The sequence below is a fragment of the Ramularia collo-cygni genome, assembly GCF_900074925.1.
Source record: "Ramularia collo-cygni strain URUG2 genome assembly, contig: RCC_scaffold27, whole genome shotgun sequence".
NCBI lineage: Eukaryota > Fungi > Ascomycota > Dothideomycetes > Mycosphaerellales > Mycosphaerellaceae > Ramularia > Ramularia collo-cygni.
In genome coordinates, this window is record NW_019716281.1 from 41,065 (window position 1) to 59,189 (window position 18,125).

An 18,125-nucleotide genomic window follows, 5' to 3' on the forward strand; every position below is an offset into this window, starting at 1 on the left:
CGCGGCGGGTCAGCGGGCAACGATTCGGGAAGGAGCAAGGCAAGAGCCGATCTCGGCTTGCAGCCTATAACATCTAGACCTCACTTCTGTCGGCATCTCAACGCGTGGCATAGCGTGTGCGACAGCCTCGTTGGAAGTTGATCCATACGTGGAGTATGCAGCCATGGCATTTACACCAATCAACAAACATGACGTCGTCGCCACCTGCCCAGACGGCCCCAGCACAAGCGCTCACGAAGAACCCACAGCTCTGGGTCATAAGGTAGCGACCACAGTTGCTTCCACGTACCTTGGACGAGGTGAGATCACAAAGATACCCACAGTCAAGAGCAAAAAACGCACTTCGACCGCAAAGCCTCTGTCGAAACCCAAGCGACGTCAGACGAGCAATGTCAACGACGACTTTAGAGTCTCCAAGGGCGGTGCTGAGGTTACGCTGGATGCCATCCACTGTGATACGCCTGCGCTTGCCAAGTTTCAAGGCCCTTCCAGCAAGTTCAGTAAAATGCAGACCATTGCAAGCCAACCAGTGTCCTTTCCCTCATCGGTGAGTACCACAGGAAGTGAGTTGGCATCGACTGTCTCCAAGCCCGTATCATTTCTTCCTCCGAGAACAACAATGGACTCGTTTGTTACTACATCGGCGCCAACATCCTTACAAACCGCTAAAGCCGGCGATGGCCAAGGCTTCACGCTCCATCAGGGGTCTTCGACCACCGCAACCTACGACAGCACCAGCATCTCAATGTTTAAGACAATGAACGTGAATTCGAATGAGCGCTGTCCCAGTACCTCGATGGAACAGAGAGCGAGCCAGGACAGTGGCGAGTCCGGTACCAGCAATCGACGCAGTGCACGGCGCCAAAAGGTTGTTCACGTTCCATCTTCTCAGCCCGAAGCATGCTCTGAATCTTCTGAAAGACCGTTAATTTTTGATGACTATGATGACGACAAGGAAAACTTCAGTGATGTTGAGATGGTGAGTATGGCAGAGAGCAACGAAGATGAAGTCGAAATCAGACCCAATACTCCAGCAAACCGTGGACGCAAGTTGAATACCCGCGATGTTGATGAGCTCGAAGACTACGGTGGCGCACTATTGTCCGACGCAGACAAGCTTGCCCTGGGTATAGCGATTTCTCAGTCCATCCTGGAACCATGACAGTAGTACTGACAGCTGACAGACAAGATCAACACCGGCGCCGAAAGTAACATCAAGCCAATTGTCCGCRAGCCATTTCCACCATCTGTTCTCGATCGGTCACCAATCTCTGGAGTGTCCCATAGTGTCGTCCTGCGCACGTGCTTCCGAGTTGGCGAAGCGATGGCGACCGGTTGTCACGGGGCCAGAAACGGTCACGATATTGTCATCGAGTTGTATGCTCGAGTGACCGCCTCTTGGCGGGAGCCAGCCCCTGGTCGCAAGCAGCACTTTTCGTTCAAAGACATCTACCACGACAAACCGCCTTACCTTGACGGAACCTTCGAACTGTGGCAACAAGCCCAGCTATGGGATCTCGACAGCAAGGTGTTTACCGACGCCTCCAAAGGCAACGGAATCATGTGTCGTGTCATTGGAAGACTCAAGCGCGATGGGCAGAAGTGGAGGCTTGATGTGTTGAGCATCTGGGAAGCCACTTGGGAGGACATTGAGTTTGCCGCCGGGATATGTGCCGTTGTTGCGGCAGCGTGATCATAATGTTTGTTTTGAACTTTGCGGATGGATTTGCTTTTTCTGCCCTCGCGCGATGGAAGCGCTCAATCGTGTCGGTATGCACGCAATATTGTGCTCATGAAGAGACCCGGGGAACGATGTGGTCGAGTGTTGCTTGAGCAGAATCGATGTCTTCAGAGCATGGGATGCTATGGCAAATACACCGTCGGAACGTGACAGGAAGCAGTGTGAAATGTAGACATCACGGTAGCAGTGTTGTCCAATTATCACGCCGACTTTCGAGTCTTTCCCTGTTGTCTGCATTTCTGCGACCTGCCGCTGGAGCGCGAGAGCTGCTCCGAGGGCGCCTATCGGCGTAGTCTTGTAGATAGACCTCAGCCCTCTTGCCGCCTCATCTCGCACCGAAAGCCCACTCTTCGACATCTTCTTCGTCCTCCTCGTCTTCGCTTCCAGRATTGGCATGGTTCTCCTGACGTATTGCCGGTGCCTGTATTGTTGGTGTCACATGCTCGACCTGTCTCAGCTTCTCCCTTCGCTCTCGTAATCTCTTGACGCGCTCCTCGAGGCTTTCCATCTCGTCCAACTCATCTTCAAGCATTCTGGCAGCGTCTTCACGCTCGGCTTCCAGCTCCGCGTCCCTATTTCCACGTTGCATGMTTTGCTCTTCCCTTGCCTGGGCTGCAACTTCTTCAGCCGTCATCGCTGGCGCGGATATTGTAGCTTTGTCGGCAGCATTCGATACCATGCTCGCTTCCATTTCGGCCAGCTCACGCTCGAACGCTGCCATTTCCGCGGGATCTACTACCTCATCATTGCCGCTGCTGGGCTGAGGATTAACCAGGGGTGCCGAGTCGTTGACAGAAGGGAGCACTTCCTCAGGGTCGACGACATCCTCCGGCTCTTCCACGCCTGCAACGAATGTGACGGACTTGGCCTTTTTTCGATCCTCTGGAGGCGGACTGTTCTGGCTGTCGGCTTTGCGCTTTTTGCCAGCACCATTGCCAGCTCTAGTCGCAGCAGCCTCTTGCGCGCGTGTTTGGCGCAGTGTGTGCTGCGATGAGTGAAGGTGGCTCTGCCATGCTGCCTCCGATTTGACGAGCGTGTCGCATAGGTTACATCTGATCTTCGAGTCGGGAGTATAGCTTGCRTGGGGGTGCGTTATTCTGCGGGCTTCTCTCGATTGCCGCAGCATCGAGCGTACGTCTGTCATGTTGTGGTGAATAAGGTGGAAAGAGTACCTAGTAGTAGCTACCGTATTCTGTTGTCTCTCATCAATCGAAACCAGGTCAGGTACAACTTGGGAACTCGGCGATTTCTTGGGATTCGGGAACGTTGCCGCACGAACCTTCCTCGCTTGTCAAGTCGATCTCACCTCSACTTCTCTTCTCCTACGCTCGCAGTTCATCACAACCACAATCCGGAACCCGACAATCTTCCCGTCCCCAGGGTTTGCGCTCGAAAAATCCTTTGTCGCCAACAGTTCGCGACTTCATTGCCATCTTCATCGGTGCGCGAAGACGCTCGCGTGCTCTTCACTGCGTCTTACACACGCGACTGCGACACCGCCACGTTTTCTTGGGATACGTGCCTGCTTCAAAGCAGCGCATTGCGATACCTCCAGCGAGGGCAAGCCTGGAAGGCTGGTGGATGCTTGATCGAGAGCTCGTTTCTGCGCATACAATCTCGGCAGCTTGCTGGGCCACGCATTGCCGCTTTTCAATCTGCGTTGCGGTGGACAGACGTCACTGCTACAGACGCGCATCTCTGCCCATCGTCTTRCACGGCTCGAGCAGCGTCAGGTTGTTGTCGTGTATCTAGTTACCGTGAAATTTTGCGTAAGCGCTGAAGACGCTGTATCCCATTCCATCGTATTCCACCCTCTGCCTTGCGCGCGAGTGTCGGATCATATTCAGCAAACATGTCAGGTAAGCATTCAATGCGCCCTTGTAGACGCCCACTGCGTGTGAGAGCACGCAGCAATTGGTCGCGTGCCCTTCAGAACGAGCATTCGCTAACAGACATGCAGATGAGCCACGAAGATCAGGGAGGGCCACGAAAGGGCAGCATAAGAATGCCTCATCGTCGCCCGCTCCGAACACGAAGCCCACAAAGACGGTTAAAGGCAAGCCCACCAAGAAGTCGGCCGAAACAGAGCCGGCACCAAACGAAGACGAGCCAGAAGAGGTCATTCGCTGTGTGTGCGGCAACACCAATCCCCACGACAGACGCGCTTTCGTCAGCTGCGACGCGTGCGAAGTTTGGCAACATAACGTTTGTATGGGGGTCACAGACGACGACGAGGAGCTACCTGAGCACTATTTCTGCGAGCAGTGCCGACCCGAGGAGCATCAAGAAACGGTGCAGTCCATGCAACGCGGCGAGCGGATCTGGGAGAACCGGAATCGCATGTATCAGAACGAGAAGAAGATGAGCAAGAGTCGCAAAAGCAAAGGCAGGGCCGGCGAAGACTCGAAACCGGCGTGGCTCAAGAAAGACATTCCACCTCTGGAGATGGAGCCCGCGGAGCTGACACAACATGTGGAGCCCGTCGAGCAGGCTGAACCAGCGCCAGTCCCAGCGGCAGCACCCACGCCAGCACCAGTGGCTACCAATGGAGGCCAGGATGCGACCAGCAACAGCAAGCGGAAGCGGGAGGACACAATCGACCATCAGGTCACTCCATCCGCCGAGACAGCAGCGCAAGACGAGAAGCCAAACAAGCCGTCCAGGCAGGAGAAGCGTCGCAAGTCGACACCCGCGGCCAGCAAGGCTGCCACTGATGCCAACACAGCCATTGTGCCGATATCCCAGCTTCCACAGGACCGCCAAAAGGGTGCGCAGGCGCTTGCAAAGATCATTAGCGATGACATACAGGCGAGGACCAACTCTGGATATTCTCCTCCAGATGGTCAGACTGCATCCTCTTTAGGGGAGACGTATGCAGCGAGAATTGAGTATGAAATGCACATGAACCACGGCGTCGGCCAACCCAACTACACCGGCCAATTCAGAGCTTTACACGCCAATCTCAAGAAGAACAAGAGCCTTGTCCAGAGACTCCTGTCCGGATCGCTTACCGCAAGCGAGCTGGCGACTATGAGCACGAGCGATATGGCGAGCGAGGAGCTCCAGCGCGAACGTGCAGAGATGAAAGAAGTTCTCGATCGGCAGGTAATCGCAGTTGTCGAGGAGGGTCCAAGATATCGTCAGGATCACAAGGGTGTGCATCTCATCGAGGACGAGACTCGGCACGGGACCGATGCGCAGATGACCGATCACGAGTCGAGCACCCAGAGACCCAGTATTGCTGATGCCAGAACAAGCAGCCATGGCCAGAGCGGCTCGCCATCAGGAGAGTCACCTTTGGTCGTAGACACCGGCAGCCAGGCGGATCCCAACGCAGAACGTCGTCCCACTAGCCAGCATTTTGACATGAAGAACATCTGGGCTAAAACACAGCCGTCGCCCACAATTGGCACTCCGCCCGCGGGAGCCCGTACAATGCAAATCGCTCCACGTCGCCGTAGTTCGATAGCTCAGAATGCGGCAAAGGTCGACCCAGACGTTGATCGGATGCTAGAGGACGATGACGACTCCTACGCACCAGCGGACGTCACAGGCTCGGACCAAGTTGTCTGGCACGGCAAGCTGGTGCAGAGTAGTGAAGACAGCGCTCCGACGGTGAACGCGCGATTCGTGGCAGGGCGAGACCTTGCGTCTACTGGATCGTGGGCATCTTTGCTCCCTCACAAGTTGTCCATAGATGGGCGCTTGCAGATTGAAAAGGCTGAGCAATACCTTTGTGGCTTGCGGTGGAGCTCCAGCAGTGATGTGACGGTCCTCTCCCTCTCCCCATACGACAACGCCGATGCATTCAACGAAGTGTTCGATTACTTCCATAGCAGGAAGCGGTATGCTGTCGTCGAGAAAGACAAGCCACCTATGGTGAAGGATCTGTATATCATACCGGTGGACGCCGGTGAGGCTCTTCCGGAACACGTGTTAATGCTCGAACATTGCAGTCTTAAGAAGCCTGTCGAGGAGAGGCTTCTTCTTGCCACCCTCATCGTCGCACGAGCTCCAGAAGTCCAGTCTGCAGTGCAGGAATCAGCACCAATGCAGCAGTCCAACGGACATCTCCCTCCACATGTCCGCCAAAGCATAGGTGGCCCGGCAGGCTCGCCGATCAACGTGCAGAATGCGACGTTCTCGCCGCCAAATAGTGGGGGTCTTGGGGGTCCCCCCTCCCATGAGATCCCCCCAAATCCGTACGTTGCACAGGCGCAACAGCAGCCTCCACCACGACCAGTGTCACAGCATCCGAATTCGATGGTAAACAGCATCCTGGGAGACTTGCAGTACTGCCCAACCGCACAAACGATATTCCAGGAGACAACACATCTCGAGGAGATTCAGCTTCGTAACTTGGCGCTGATCCTGTCTCAGGATGTGGTTGCCCGGACGGACTTCACAGCGCTCACTAACCGGCTGTACGGATTGAAGTCGGCGTAGTGAACGCAATGGCATGGAACCTAACGATGTACACATGGGGCTGGTGATCACGAAAATTCAGTGAACCAAATTATTCTGTGGTGGTATCTGGATTGTGAAGAGCTCCCCGGCTGGGAGCTTCAGAGCAGTCCGTTCGTGGCTGGACCCGCAGTGATGAGCCATGAGTATCAGTAGTTGGAAGACCGACTTTCATTGTTGTCTGCTCGCGTCCCGAGCGGAAGATGGTCACGGGGAAAGGGCAACGGAGCCTTCACGTCAAGGAGAGGGATGCAACGACAGTGCTCCGCGAGGGTAGTGAATTGTGTCCCGTGAGGACAATAAGTGGTTTTTAGTTCTTCAATTCGAGTATCTATCAAGTTCAAGCATTATATGACCGTAAACTCCCACTTTGACAGTCGACGAGAGCGGACAACTCACGTATCCATGGCTGAAAGCCGTCGCAGTCTCATGCTTGGCATGGGTCACTATGCTTTGCGTCATGGGGTACCAGGTAGGCGGACTTTTTGTGAGTCTTCGAATGAGTCGTCTATTTTCCCATACCGAATTCTACCCCGCTAAGGATATATATTTCATCCCCCACCACACGACCCTCTCTTTTTCACATTCAGCACAACATGGCAGCCCAAGGAGCGGCCGACGCGGTCAAGGAAGCAGTTTCCAATGCCGCCGACAAGGTCTCTCAGCTCACCACGTCCGACAACACACCCAATTTGGTCCTGGATGAAGTGACGGGCGAGTCAGTCTCCAAGTCGGAGTTCAAGAAGAGGCAGAAGCAACGCGAGAGGGATGCGAAGAAGGCTGAGCGTGAGGCGACCAGGCAGCCTCCACCACAGGCTAGACGCAAGGCAGTAAATGACGAGGAGGATGAGGGAAAGCTGAATCCAAATGTGAGTCTGTCTAGCGAAGTAGAAGGGGAGAAAGTGGCTGACAAGCACTGCAACAGCAATATCGAGAGCTGCGATCGCGCGCCGTCAAGCGGATGCTGGAGAATAACCAGCCCAATCCCTACCCGCACAAATTCCATGTCACATACGACTTGACCAAGTTCGAGGGCGAATTCGGCCACCTCAAGAAGGGTGAGCTTGTCAAGGAGAAGGTACTCAGCATTGGCTGCCGGATCTACAACATCCGCACGTCGGGCGAGAACCTGCGCTTCTATGAAGTCTCGGTGGATGGCGCAAGCATTCAAATCATGGCCACAAACTCGGAGAACACCAGCGATGTCCCCTTCACCGAGCAGCACGACATTCTTCGCAGAGGAGACATCATTGGCGTGACTGGATTCCCTGGCCGTACAAGTCCCAAGAAGGAGGATAACCCAGGCGAGCTGTCCATATTTGCCCAGAGCGTTCAGCTGCTCGCGCCATGTCTTCATCAGATTCCGTCAGAGCACTACGGATTCAAGGACCAGGAGGAGCGTTATCGAAATCGTCACCTTGATCTGATCATGAACAAGTCATCCAGAGATACCTTGCTTAAGCGATTCCGTGTAGTCAAGTACATTCGCAGATACTTCGAAGACGCTGGCTTCTACGAGGCAGAGACCCCCGTCCTGCAGAAGTCTGCAGGCGGTGCCACCGCGCAGCCATTCATGACATACCACAACGACTTGAAGACCAACCTTGCTCTTCGCATTGCGACCGAGCTGCCATTGARGCAACTGGTTATTGGAGGCATCAACAAGATCTTTGAGCTGGGACGAGTCTTCCGCAATGAGGGAATCGATCTGACACACAACCCCGAATTCACCACCTGCGAGTACTACGAGGCATACACTGACCTCTCGGATACCATGAACCGTACTGAGGAGCTGGTGGAGGGTCTTGTCAAGGAGATTACCGGTGGGCTGACAACCCAATTCACCACCCAGACCGGCGAGGTTTACGACGTGAACTGGGCCAGGCCTTGGAAGAGGATTGAGATGATGCCGGCGTTGGAGGAGGCTTGCGGCGAGAARTTCCCGCCCGGCGATCAGCTGCACACCGATGAGACCAACGAGTTCTTGCGACGCATCCTCAAGAAGGTCAACGTTGAATGTCCGCCGCCACTCACCAACGCTCGCATGATTGACAAACTCGTCGGCGAGTTCATCGAAGAGAAGTGCATCAACCCGACCATGATTACGGGACACCCACRGATGATGAGTCCACTTGCCAAGTACCACCGCACGACCCCAGGTCTGTGCGAGCGCTTCGAGGCGTTCGTGTGCAAGAAGGAGATTGTCAATGCATACACCGAGTTGAACAATCCCTTCGTTCAGCGCGAGCATTTCGAGGAGCAGGCAAGACAGAAGGCCCAGGGAGATGACGAGGCGCAACCCCTCGACGAGGACTTCCTTACCGCAATGGAATATGGTCTGCCTCCTACGGGAGGATGGGGCATGGGAATTGACCGCATCGTCATGTTCTTGACCAACAACTACAGCATCAAGGAGGTATTGACTTTCCCGATGATGAAGGACATTGATGTGCAGAAGTCGAAGGCGGATGAGGTCGTTGCTGGTGTAGAAACTGTACCGGTCGAAGGCATTCCGCACAAGTAGATATGCGTCGCCGCMGTATTGTTGATAGAATCGTTCGGCCTAAGATGAAAGCTTGGCTAACCAAAGCTACAACCGAACCTTATCACACATGTGCAACGATGTTCAGAGCTTTCTTCTCGAGCCCATACTTCGTTGATCGCTCTCAATCTACTTTGTCTCCCACCAAGGTCGCGATGTTATGCCCTTGATGTTTTGCCTCTCCTCCTGGCCCGAAAGAAACGCGGGATCGCATACATCGACATGCAATGCCAAAGAACCGAGTCTCGTCATCGGTCGCGAAGCCATCGCCCAATGATCTAGATCTACGGCCCAACCACGCAGTCCCACATACACACACCTTGTTGAAGGTCCTTGATATGTATAACAACTCTCGGGCGCCAGGCTTCTGTAGCTGGACGCTTGGCTTTTGGGCAAAATCCGCCGCAACCAATACCTACGACTTACCGCCGGACACGTCACGCTTTATCTGCCGCCGTCCTCTGGCCCCGGCCGTGACAGGCTGACAGCTGCCACGACGAGTGGAGTGCAGCATCGCGCACGTCTGCAACTCGCGGGCTGCTTTGTTGTATGGTTCGCTTGCAAAGACGAGAGATCAAAGCGCCCTTGTCCGCTTGGTCTATTCTGGGGCCTATCTAATAGCCTTGACCGCCACAAAGAGTGACCCGTTTGAACCTCCTTCAAAAACCTTGTTTCCGCTTGGAATTTGTACATACAAACCGCAGACGTTCCACGCAATCATATCTAAGACACGGGGTTGACGACATACTTGCCGGACAAGTTGCAGCACGTTATCCCTTTCCAACGAACCTTACAGCCATGGTAGCCATCGGACAAACCATCACGGTCGTCAACAAGTCGGGCAAGGTGGTAGGCACATCGAAGCATCTGGTCAACGTCTTCAAGGAAGCAAAGAGTGCATATAGTGAGCGTAAGGCGGAGATCAAGGCCCAGAGAAAGAGTGAGCACGACATCAAGGAGAAGGAACGCAAGGCACTCAGGGAGCTAGAAGCTCTGACTCTCGTGGACGACGATGATGGCCGCAGTTCACAAGCAAGTACAAGAAGAGGTAGTGATAGTGGCAGGACCATCAGGAGAAAGCCTGTCCCGGGAAAGTCGAGGGTGGGTATGAAGCGTGGCGTTTCGGACAGCTTCTRTGCGAACGATCGTCCACAACGTCATGATTCCCACCGTCCGTCACCGCTCCGGAATGGATCTTCCGTATCGCTGGGCGAAGATGAGCCGCGCATTGGTGAGCTCACGCGGAGACACACGGAGGGCACGCAATTACGTCGTCAAAAAGAGAGCAAACGGCACGCCAGCATGGACGATATCGACATGGACTTGGCCTATGGTGATTACCTTCCTCAGCCTGGACCCGAGAGCAAACGCGAAGACGAGCTCGAATTGCAGGAGAAGATGAGCGGTCTTCAGCGCCTCCTAGACGAAGGCAATTGCATTCAACACTCCGTTACCGCCATGATCGATAATTTGCAAAAGAACCCTGACGCCCTTGCCGCTGTTGCCCTGACGCTCGCGGAGATTTCCAATCTGGTGGCGAAGATGGGTCCGGGAGCTTTKATGACCATGAAGAGCTCGTTTCCCGTGATTGTTGCACTGCTCGCTAGTCCTCAATTCGCTATCGCCGCCGGCGTTGGTGTTGGCGTTACGATCATCGCGTTTGGTGGCTACAAGATTATCAAGAAGATCAAGGCTCGCGACGAGCTCCGTCTTTTGGAGAGCGGCGTCGAGTTACCAGTAGGCGAGGAAGGGTTTGTTGAGGAAATGGACGAGCTTCGTGAAATCGACCACATTGAGAAATGGCGTCGTGGGATTGCTGACGAGCAGGCAAACTCGCTTGGAACCAGCGTCGATGGCATGTTTGTTACACCGCAGGCAACACGCACGCTTATTGAAGAGGGCAAGCTCACTGAAGCTGACTTCAAGCCTGTCTCCACCAAAGAGGAGAAGAAGGCTCGAAAGAGGAAGACGAAGAGCGAGGTTAGTTCCAGGTCAACTCGGAGCAAAAGTAAGAGTGGCGAGGTGAAGGTTAAGAAAGAGCCTTCAGCTCTTCGCATGCTCTTCAAGGGGAGCTCATGATGATGAAGAGGACAAAGAATGAATTGCATAATATAGATATTTCGATGTAGCGTTTGAGCGTGTGGATTGCGAGGAGACTGCTATGTCTTTGATATGAATGATGATTGACGGTGTTATTCCTTGCTACAATTCATTTCAACCCTGTATCACCAGTCTGCCTGTGTCCTTAGCTTCAGTGTGCTTCATCGTGACTCTCCACGCTGGCAGCTCAACAAGTCCTTGGTCGTGCCAGAACACGACCTCGTTGAGGGGAAGTCCGGCATAGGAAAGTTGATCGAGATCGGTTGGACAAAATTCATCCCAAACCCCCGAGTTGTGCGAGTTGTGGGTTTCCCTCTCTCGCACAGCCAGCACTCGCCATATTTCTCCTTCCCGAGACGTTTCGTTCTTAAACAACAACGTCGGTGAAAGTTGAGCGTACAAATCTGGATCGTCGTTTGTGCTGGCGAGGAACCCTGGAATGACGCTCGTTCCGTTCGAGATGAACTGCGTGATATGCAGGCCCTTAGCAGGCGAAACTTTCATTTCGATGGTCGAGTTGAGGTAAGGGATCGTGGCGGAATAGCTTCCCTCATGGGTATTCGAAATCTGTWTCCAGATTGCTTCTTCCGCTCCACGAACCAGCTCAACAGACACAATCTCGGTGAGTTCGTCCAGCATTGCCATGTTCCCTCCTACTAGAATGGTGAAGCCAAGTCCATATTCTTCTACAACCACTATCTTCGTGAAGTAGCCGGGAAGGCCACCAGATTTCGTGGTAAACTGTGAGTTGAATTAGGGAAGTTACACGACCTGGCACTACTGAACAGGAGCTCACTGTCACAGGTCTACGACTATCTTTCAAGATCTTGTCGGTCCGGAATATCTCGAATGGCATCCCATAGAACTGCAAGAGGGAATAAAATTGTCAGTCATTATTGTCTCTGATGTCGATGATCGCAGGGCACCCACAGACTCCATGCCAGTACCCCAGCTAGCAGGAAGCAGCCAATTGATCCCAGTTACGAGGGAGTTGTGGTTAGTCAATATATATCGGATAAACTTGCTAAGGTCGGTCGACGTTGAATAGAGACCACCGGTCGGATTCTGTACGCCTTCTTCAACGCCCTATAACATGTCAGTGATTCGCATGCACATTAGGAACTCCCGCCGTACCCAATAGTTACCGCGATCCCCTTCCACTACTGGCAGTACAGCGAACTCGTCGGAAGGAGTGTCGAAGCTCGTCGAGTCCATGCCTAGCGGCTTCACGATTGTGTCGATGATGTGTTGCTCGTAAGGCACGCCCACGACATTGGCAATAACCAGACCGAGTAATTCGTAGTTGACATTACTGTAGGCTGTGTTCAAGGTCAGCAGTTCTTCAAGGTCATTCAAATATTTGCAGCTCACTGGACTTTTGATTTGGAGCAAACAGTKGCTGAGCTTTCTTGAGCCGATCGAGGAGATCAGATCCAGTACACGGCTTGTATTCATTGTACTCATCGCAAGGTGGCAAATCGAATCCGGAGACTGGTGGAAGGCCAAGGGACGTTGGATCGTGCTTTAAGTTGTAGAGGTCACCTTGCGCGAACTCACGAGGGATGCCAGATAGCTGGCTTGCGAGGATTCTTAGAGAAATGTCCTTCCATGGCAAAGCGTACTCGGAAGAGTTGAGCTCTGGAATGTACTTGACCACAGGATCGTCCAGCGAGAGCTTCTTGTCTGCAGCCAAGTAGAGCAATGCTAGAGTCGTGAATGTCTTCGTGATGGATGCGATGCGGTACTGGGAGTGGCCTGAAACATGTATGTCTCCAGGACGAGTCTTGTTCAAGATACTGGCAGTATGATAGGTCCCCCAAAGAGTGTCCGAGCTGGAGGAGGTGACCTCGATTGAATATGATGAGGTGTTGTACTTGTTTTTCTGAACGACATTGTGGAGCTTTTGCTCAATCCGCTTGAATATTGATTGAAGGTCAGAAGCTCCTTTGTTCCATGCTGGAGGTGGAAACGCTGGGGTAGGCTCGTAACAGCTGCCAACGACGAAAGCTGGGAGTACGGAGACGGCCAGAGCAAGCGTTGTCAACAGCATGGCGTTCCGTGTTTGTTATCTAGATGTGAAGTCGTGAAGTTCGCTGTCACGATGAGGGGCAATTTGTTCCTGAGCTCACCACCTCGCCCTGACCGTTCCTCTCCGAAGGACACGATGTTACTGTCAGAAAAGCCCTGAGCACTATTTGGCTATTGTACCATGTACCATCCCAAGACTCATGGCTAAGGCTAAAAGGCACTGAAGGCCGTCGTCCAGCCTGCGGCTTGAGCTATTCCCGCCCTGCGCAATACCTCTGATATAGACTGAAACTCGAGGGAACGAGATGCTCTCCACAAGTTTGATGTAAGCAGAGAAATTCTCGTCTTGAACGAAATATGTCATAAATACATCCTTTTGAAGCGCCTGGCAATGCCGATGCATTAGCAGGCATGTCTGCTTTCCCTGTACATCCTTTCATGCAAACAGCATCCCCATCCTATCGTACATCATGTTCCCATGTTGCATTGCGGTCCACACACTCCACAACAACATGCAAACATGCAGTTCCAGAATCCCTGCTCGATGATAGAACTTGCTCTACTTCTTGTTCTTCTCCGCCCTCTCTTTCTCATGCTTGGCGATAAGCTCTTTCTGCAGCTGCATGGGCGCAGGCGAATAATGGCTGAACTCCATGCTGAACTCACCCTTGCCCTGACTAGCCGCTCTCAACTGCGATGAGAAGCCGAACATGGCATTAAGCGAGCAATCCGCGGTGACAGTGAACTCCTCGGGGCCAATCTCAGTATCGTTGATCACAGCATTCCTCTTGTTTAGAAGTCCGACGATGTTTCCTTGGAACTCATTGGGTGCGGTAATGACCGTCTTCATCAGCGGCTCCAAGACCTGCGGTTGTGCAGCCAAGAAAGCCTTGCGGAAAGCCTGCTGTGTAGCGTTCTTGAAAGCAAGTTCACTGGAATCAGTCATATGCGTCGCACCATCGTTAATGACCATGCTCGTTCCGAGAACTCTGTGACCAAGTAGCGGACCTTGCACACAAGATGCTTGGAAACCCTTGTCACAGGCCAAGAGGTACTTTTCGGCGATGGTGCCTCCGACGATCTGCTGTTCGAATTCGTTGTTGCCCAAGTTTCCAGTAGGCTCAAGGAAACCGACGACACGGGCGTAATCTCCAGATCCACCAGTCTGCTTCTTGAGCAAATGGTCGAATTTGACGTGCTGGTTAATCGTCTCGCGGTATGCAACCTGAGGCTGACCGGTGACGACTTCCACCTTGTATTCACGCTTCATGCGCTCGACGTAGATGTCCAGATGCAATTCTCCCATGCCGGAAATGATAGACTCGCCGGATTCGGTGTCCACGTGAACGCGGAAGGTGGGATCTTCGCGTTGGAAACGCGAGATGGCCTTGCTGAAGTTTGGTGTATCCTTCGTGTGCTTGGGCCGGATGGAGAGAGAGATAACGGGATCTGGGACGAACATACTGGTCATGCTGTAGCCCAGGCCACCGTCTGTGAAAGTATCTCCCGAAGCGCAATCGACGCCGAAAACGGCACAAATCTCGCCTGCACCAATCTCGGTCACGTCCTCCATTTCGTTGGAGTGCATGCGCACAATGCGGGGAATCTTGACCTTTTGGCCCGTACGAGCGCTGGTAACGAATTGACCCTTGCGGAGAGACCCTTGGTAGACGCGGATGTAGGTGAGTTGGCCGAAATTTGACTCTTCCAGCTTGAAGGCAAGACCGACAAATGGCAGACTGTTGTATGATACAAGCTTTACCTGAGCCTCGTCTCGTCTTCGGTCAAGGGCAAGGTTCTCTACTTCAGATGGATTGGGGAGATAGTCGACAACAGCGTCTAGCATGGGCTGAACGCTCTTGTCAGCCAATGCTGAGCCCATCAGCACTGGGGAGAATTTCAAGCTGATGGTTGCCCGGCGAATAGCAGCCTTGATTTCATCTGGGGAGGGTGTTCGTTCGTCCAAGAATGCTTCCGCGATCTCGTCGTCCACATCTGCCAGAGTTTCGATCAAGAGGCTCCTTTTTGCCTGCGCCAGTTCGAGCACATCCGCTGGCACGTCGTCTACACGGACAACCTCTCCCTTGTGGCCTTCGGAGTAAATGGCCTTCATCTGGATAAGGTCCACCACGCCCCTGAAGTCGTCCTCCACACCAATGGGGACCTGGACTGCAGCAGCGGGTATTCTGAGTTTCTGGTTGATACCATCCACAGCCTTCCACGGATTCGCGCCAGCGCGGTCCATTTTGTTCACAAATGAGATTCTGGGAACATTGTAGCGCTTCATCTGACGATCCACAGTCACGGTCTGCGACTGCACCCCAGAAACAGCACACAGAATCATCACGGCGCCATCCAACACACGCAGCGCTCGCTCGACCTCGATCGTGAAGTCGATGTGACCAGGGGTATCGATCAAATTTACGTGGTATTTCTCGTCTTTCAACTCTCCAGTAACGGGATCGGGCATCTTCTTGATCCAGTCACAGAACGTCGCAGCAGATTGGATGGTGATGCCCTTTTCTCTCTCCAAATCCATGCTGTCCATCTTTGCACCAACTGCATCTCTCCCTCGCACTTCGTGGATGTCCTTGATACGGCCGGTATAGAATAGCACACGCTCGGTCACAGTGGTTTTTCCTGAATCGATATGTGCGGCGATTCCAATGTTGCGCACTTTATCCAGACGAGCGGCTTCGACGGGATCAAGGTTCTCGACAATGGCGTCCTGAGAGAGCGAGGTGGGATCGTGCATTGCCGTTTCCAACACCGCAGCAGCCGCACCGGACTGCCACCGTCGCGTCTGCCATTGCTGTAGATGCTGTCCTATTCTCTCGTGGTTCTGTGCTCGGACGGCGTGGCGATTATGTGATGGAAGGACGGTCGTGGCGAATCCACGCGTGCAGACACCTGCGTTGCCACTTCGCAGAGCAGCATGGCGCAGTGATAACCGCGCAAGAGACGGAACCCGCATGATGGCGAGTTAGAGATGGTGGGAATGGAATGCACGCGATGGCGAATGGCGGCGGCCATAACTTTTTCGGGAGTCCGCATTTTTAGTCATCCACGTGAATCAACTGCCGCGACTTTAACTAGCATCCTCAACTCGCTTCGACACCCACACCCGAAATGTCGCTGATACCGGCGCGCAATGGCGCAAATGCACCGCCAACTCGTGCCGCCGATCTGGTCTCCGACAAGCAGTTCCGGACATCCACCAAAGGAAAGGTCCCCACTGGGTACGCTGAGGAGATTGCCATATCCGAGCAGAGCTTCCGCAGCCTACATCGGGATGTGCAGAGTCAGCAGTCGGCTGGAAAGAAGCGCAAGCGGGAGCTGAAGGGCGATAGCGGGACTGTGTATGGTGCAGGCGCATACAAAGGACCGTGGGCCAAATACGAAGAGCGGCGTATCGACAGCGACAGCGGCGAGGAGATGGAGGTGGAGGTGTCGGGAGATGAGAGCGGCGAGGAGGTGGTCGTGTACGAGGAGGACGCTTTAATGCCTGTGCCGGCCAAGGGAAGCCTCGCTGGCACCGACTACGATGCTGCATCCGCGGATAAGGAAACGTCGACCTTTGAAGGTGCCGAAGAACACGACTATCAGGGCCGCACATATATGCATGTACCACAAGACTTGGACGTGGACCTCACTGCCGACTTTGAAAACCTCGACCTAAAGTGCTACCACCCCAAGAAGCTCATTCACACCTACAAGTCCGCGAACAACAAGCCTGCGCATGAAAAGGCTCTCACGGCACTCAAGTTCTTTCCGGAATCTGGTCACCTGCTTCTCAGTGCTGCCGCAGATGGTAAAGTCAAACTTTGGGATGCCTTTCATGCTCGTGAGCTCTTGCGCTCTTACTCTGGACATACCAAGTCTGTCGTGGATGTGGACTTTTCCCCGGATGGAACGAAATTCATAACAGCGTCCTACGATCGTCAAATGAAAGTGTGGGATACGGAAACTGGAGCATGTACAGGCCGATTCAGCACCGGTTCAACGCCGCACGTTGTGCGATGGCAACCCGATGATCCGAGCGGACAGGAGTTCCTCGCGGGCATGCACAACAACAAAATCGTGCAATTCGACACTCGCTTGCCACCGGACGGCGAAAAGAAGAATCCTGTGCAAGAGTACGACCATCATCTGGGACCTGTCAATACCATCACGTTCACGGATCAAAATCGCCGCTTCATTACAACATCAGACGACAAATCACTCCGCGCGTGGGAGTACAACATCCCCGTGCCGATCAAATTCATTGCAGAACCCTACATGTTCCCCATGGTCAAATCCGCCTCGCATCCTAGCAAATCATCGGTTCTCATGCAGAGCTCAGACAACACAATCAAAGTGTACAACACTGGTGAGAAGATCCGACAGAACAGAAAGAAGGAGTTCCGAGGTCACAACAATGCCGGCTATGCTATCGACGTCGATGTCAGCCCTGACGGAGGGATTGTGTGCAGTGGTGACAGCGGCGGCTTCGTATGTTTCTGGGATTGGAAGAGCTGCAAAATGTGGCACAAGATCAAGGCAAGTGATGCGGCAGTCATCAGCGTAGCATGGCATCCCAGAGAGAGCTCCAAAGTCGTCACAGGAGATCTCAACGGTGTCATCAAGTACTGGGACTAGCCTGGATTTCGAYATCAAAGTATTACGACATTGTTATGACGACTCTCTGGCGACGATTGATGCTCTGAATTACCTTACAGGGAGGTGATGGTGCAGCGAAAGGACGAGAAACCGAGATCGCTTTTGTACCTTCATTGAAAGCCGACAACGTGCCCGAACACATGAAGACCGGCAGCCTAGATGTCCGTGCCTATGTAGTGCTCCGTAGATGGGGTAATATACGAGGTCAACCCAAAGCAGAAGAACCTGAGCGAATACCATGACGGTATGCAGAAGCCCGTCGTCGAGCGCCTTGCTGTTGGGCGAAAGAAACGCCCATATGAGAGCGTTAGAGCAAGATGATGCGCAGAGGACGATGTGATCTGTATCGTCATAAAACTAGAAGTATTGCGTTCAGTTTTCCATGCCCGGCCTTTGAGTGCTTTGTTCGATGGACAGGGGTCGTTCTTCTTCAAGAGATATTGACAGAGAGACGGGCGGTACGAGGACTGGGCTAAAGTCGGACGACGGGGCGTGAGGCCAGCCTCTCGACGAAGCCAAGTTCCGACCAGACATATTTATGCTCCGCTCGACGTACGTCTGTCTTTCCTTGGTGGGGAAGTTCAGATCCAG

General features: G+C 53.5%; 8 protein-coding genes; 5 read left to right on the forward strand and 3 right to left on the reverse strand.

The window, feature by feature from the left end:
- Positions 1 to 163: 163 nt before the first annotated feature.
- Positions 164 to 1,693, forward strand: RCC_11104 (uncharacterized protein; the record flags this gene model as incomplete). XM_023776328.1 has 2 exons in its annotated part: positions 164 to 1,127; positions 1,185 to 1,693. 2 exons carry the CDS (start codon positions 164 to 166, stop codon positions 1,691 to 1,693), a joined length of 1,473 nt encoding a protein of 490 aa, XP_023632096.1.
- A 373-nt stretch (positions 1,694 to 2,066) lies between these two features.
- RCC_11105 (uncharacterized protein) lies at positions 2,067 to 2,885 on the reverse strand (the record flags this gene model as incomplete). Its single annotated transcript, XM_023776329.1, has 1 exon — positions 2,067 to 2,885. One exon carries the CDS (start codon positions 2,883 to 2,885, stop codon positions 2,067 to 2,069), a length of 819 nt encoding a protein of 272 aa, XP_023632097.1.
- Positions 2,886 to 3,593: 708 nt separating this feature from the next.
- On the forward strand, positions 3,594 to 6,187 carry RCC_11106 (uncharacterized protein; the record flags this gene model as incomplete). XM_023776330.1 has 2 exons in its annotated part: positions 3,594 to 3,600; positions 3,702 to 6,187. The coding sequence occupies 2 exons, from the start codon at positions 3,594 to 3,596 to the stop codon at positions 6,185 to 6,187; spliced, it is 2,493 nt and encodes an 830-aa protein (XP_023632098.1).
- Positions 6,188 to 6,801: 614 nt separating this feature from the next.
- On the forward strand, positions 6,802 to 8,729 carry RCC_11107 (probable lysyl-tRNA synthetase (class II); the record flags this gene model as incomplete). XM_023776331.1 has 2 exons in its annotated part: positions 6,802 to 7,074; positions 7,131 to 8,729. The coding sequence occupies 2 exons, from the start codon at positions 6,802 to 6,804 to the stop codon at positions 8,727 to 8,729; spliced, it is 1,872 nt and encodes a 623-aa protein (XP_023632099.1).
- An 816-nt stretch (positions 8,730 to 9,545) lies between these two features.
- RCC_11108 (uncharacterized protein) lies at positions 9,546 to 10,826 on the forward strand (the record flags this gene model as incomplete). Its single annotated transcript, XM_023776332.1, has 1 exon — positions 9,546 to 10,826. One exon carries the CDS (start codon positions 9,546 to 9,548, stop codon positions 10,824 to 10,826), a length of 1,281 nt encoding a protein of 426 aa, XP_023632100.1.
- Positions 10,827 to 10,961: 135 nt separating this feature from the next.
- On the reverse strand, positions 10,962 to 12,897 carry RCC_11109 (related to beta-lactamase; the record flags this gene model as incomplete). XM_023776333.1 has 5 exons in its annotated part: positions 10,962 to 11,588; positions 11,644 to 11,712; positions 11,778 to 11,933; positions 11,982 to 12,166; positions 12,219 to 12,897. The coding sequence occupies 5 exons, from the start codon at positions 12,895 to 12,897 to the stop codon at positions 10,962 to 10,964; spliced, it is 1,716 nt and encodes a 571-aa protein (XP_023632101.1).
- Positions 12,898 to 13,434: 537 nt separating this feature from the next.
- RCC_11110 (probable Elongation factor G, mitochondrial) lies at positions 13,435 to 15,849 on the reverse strand (the record flags this gene model as incomplete). The annotated part of the gene is made up of 1 exon (XM_023776334.1): positions 13,435 to 15,849. The coding sequence occupies one exon, from the start codon at positions 15,847 to 15,849 to the stop codon at positions 13,435 to 13,437; it is 2,415 nt and encodes an 804-aa protein (XP_023632102.1).
- Positions 15,850 to 16,004: 155 nt separating this feature from the next.
- RCC_11111 (related to CDC40-cell division control protein) lies at positions 16,005 to 17,513 on the forward strand (the record flags this gene model as incomplete). Its single annotated transcript, XM_023776335.1, has 1 exon — positions 16,005 to 17,513. The coding sequence occupies one exon, from the start codon at positions 16,005 to 16,007 to the stop codon at positions 17,511 to 17,513; it is 1,509 nt and encodes a 502-aa protein (XP_023632103.1).
- Positions 17,514 to 18,125: the final 612 nt, after the last annotated feature.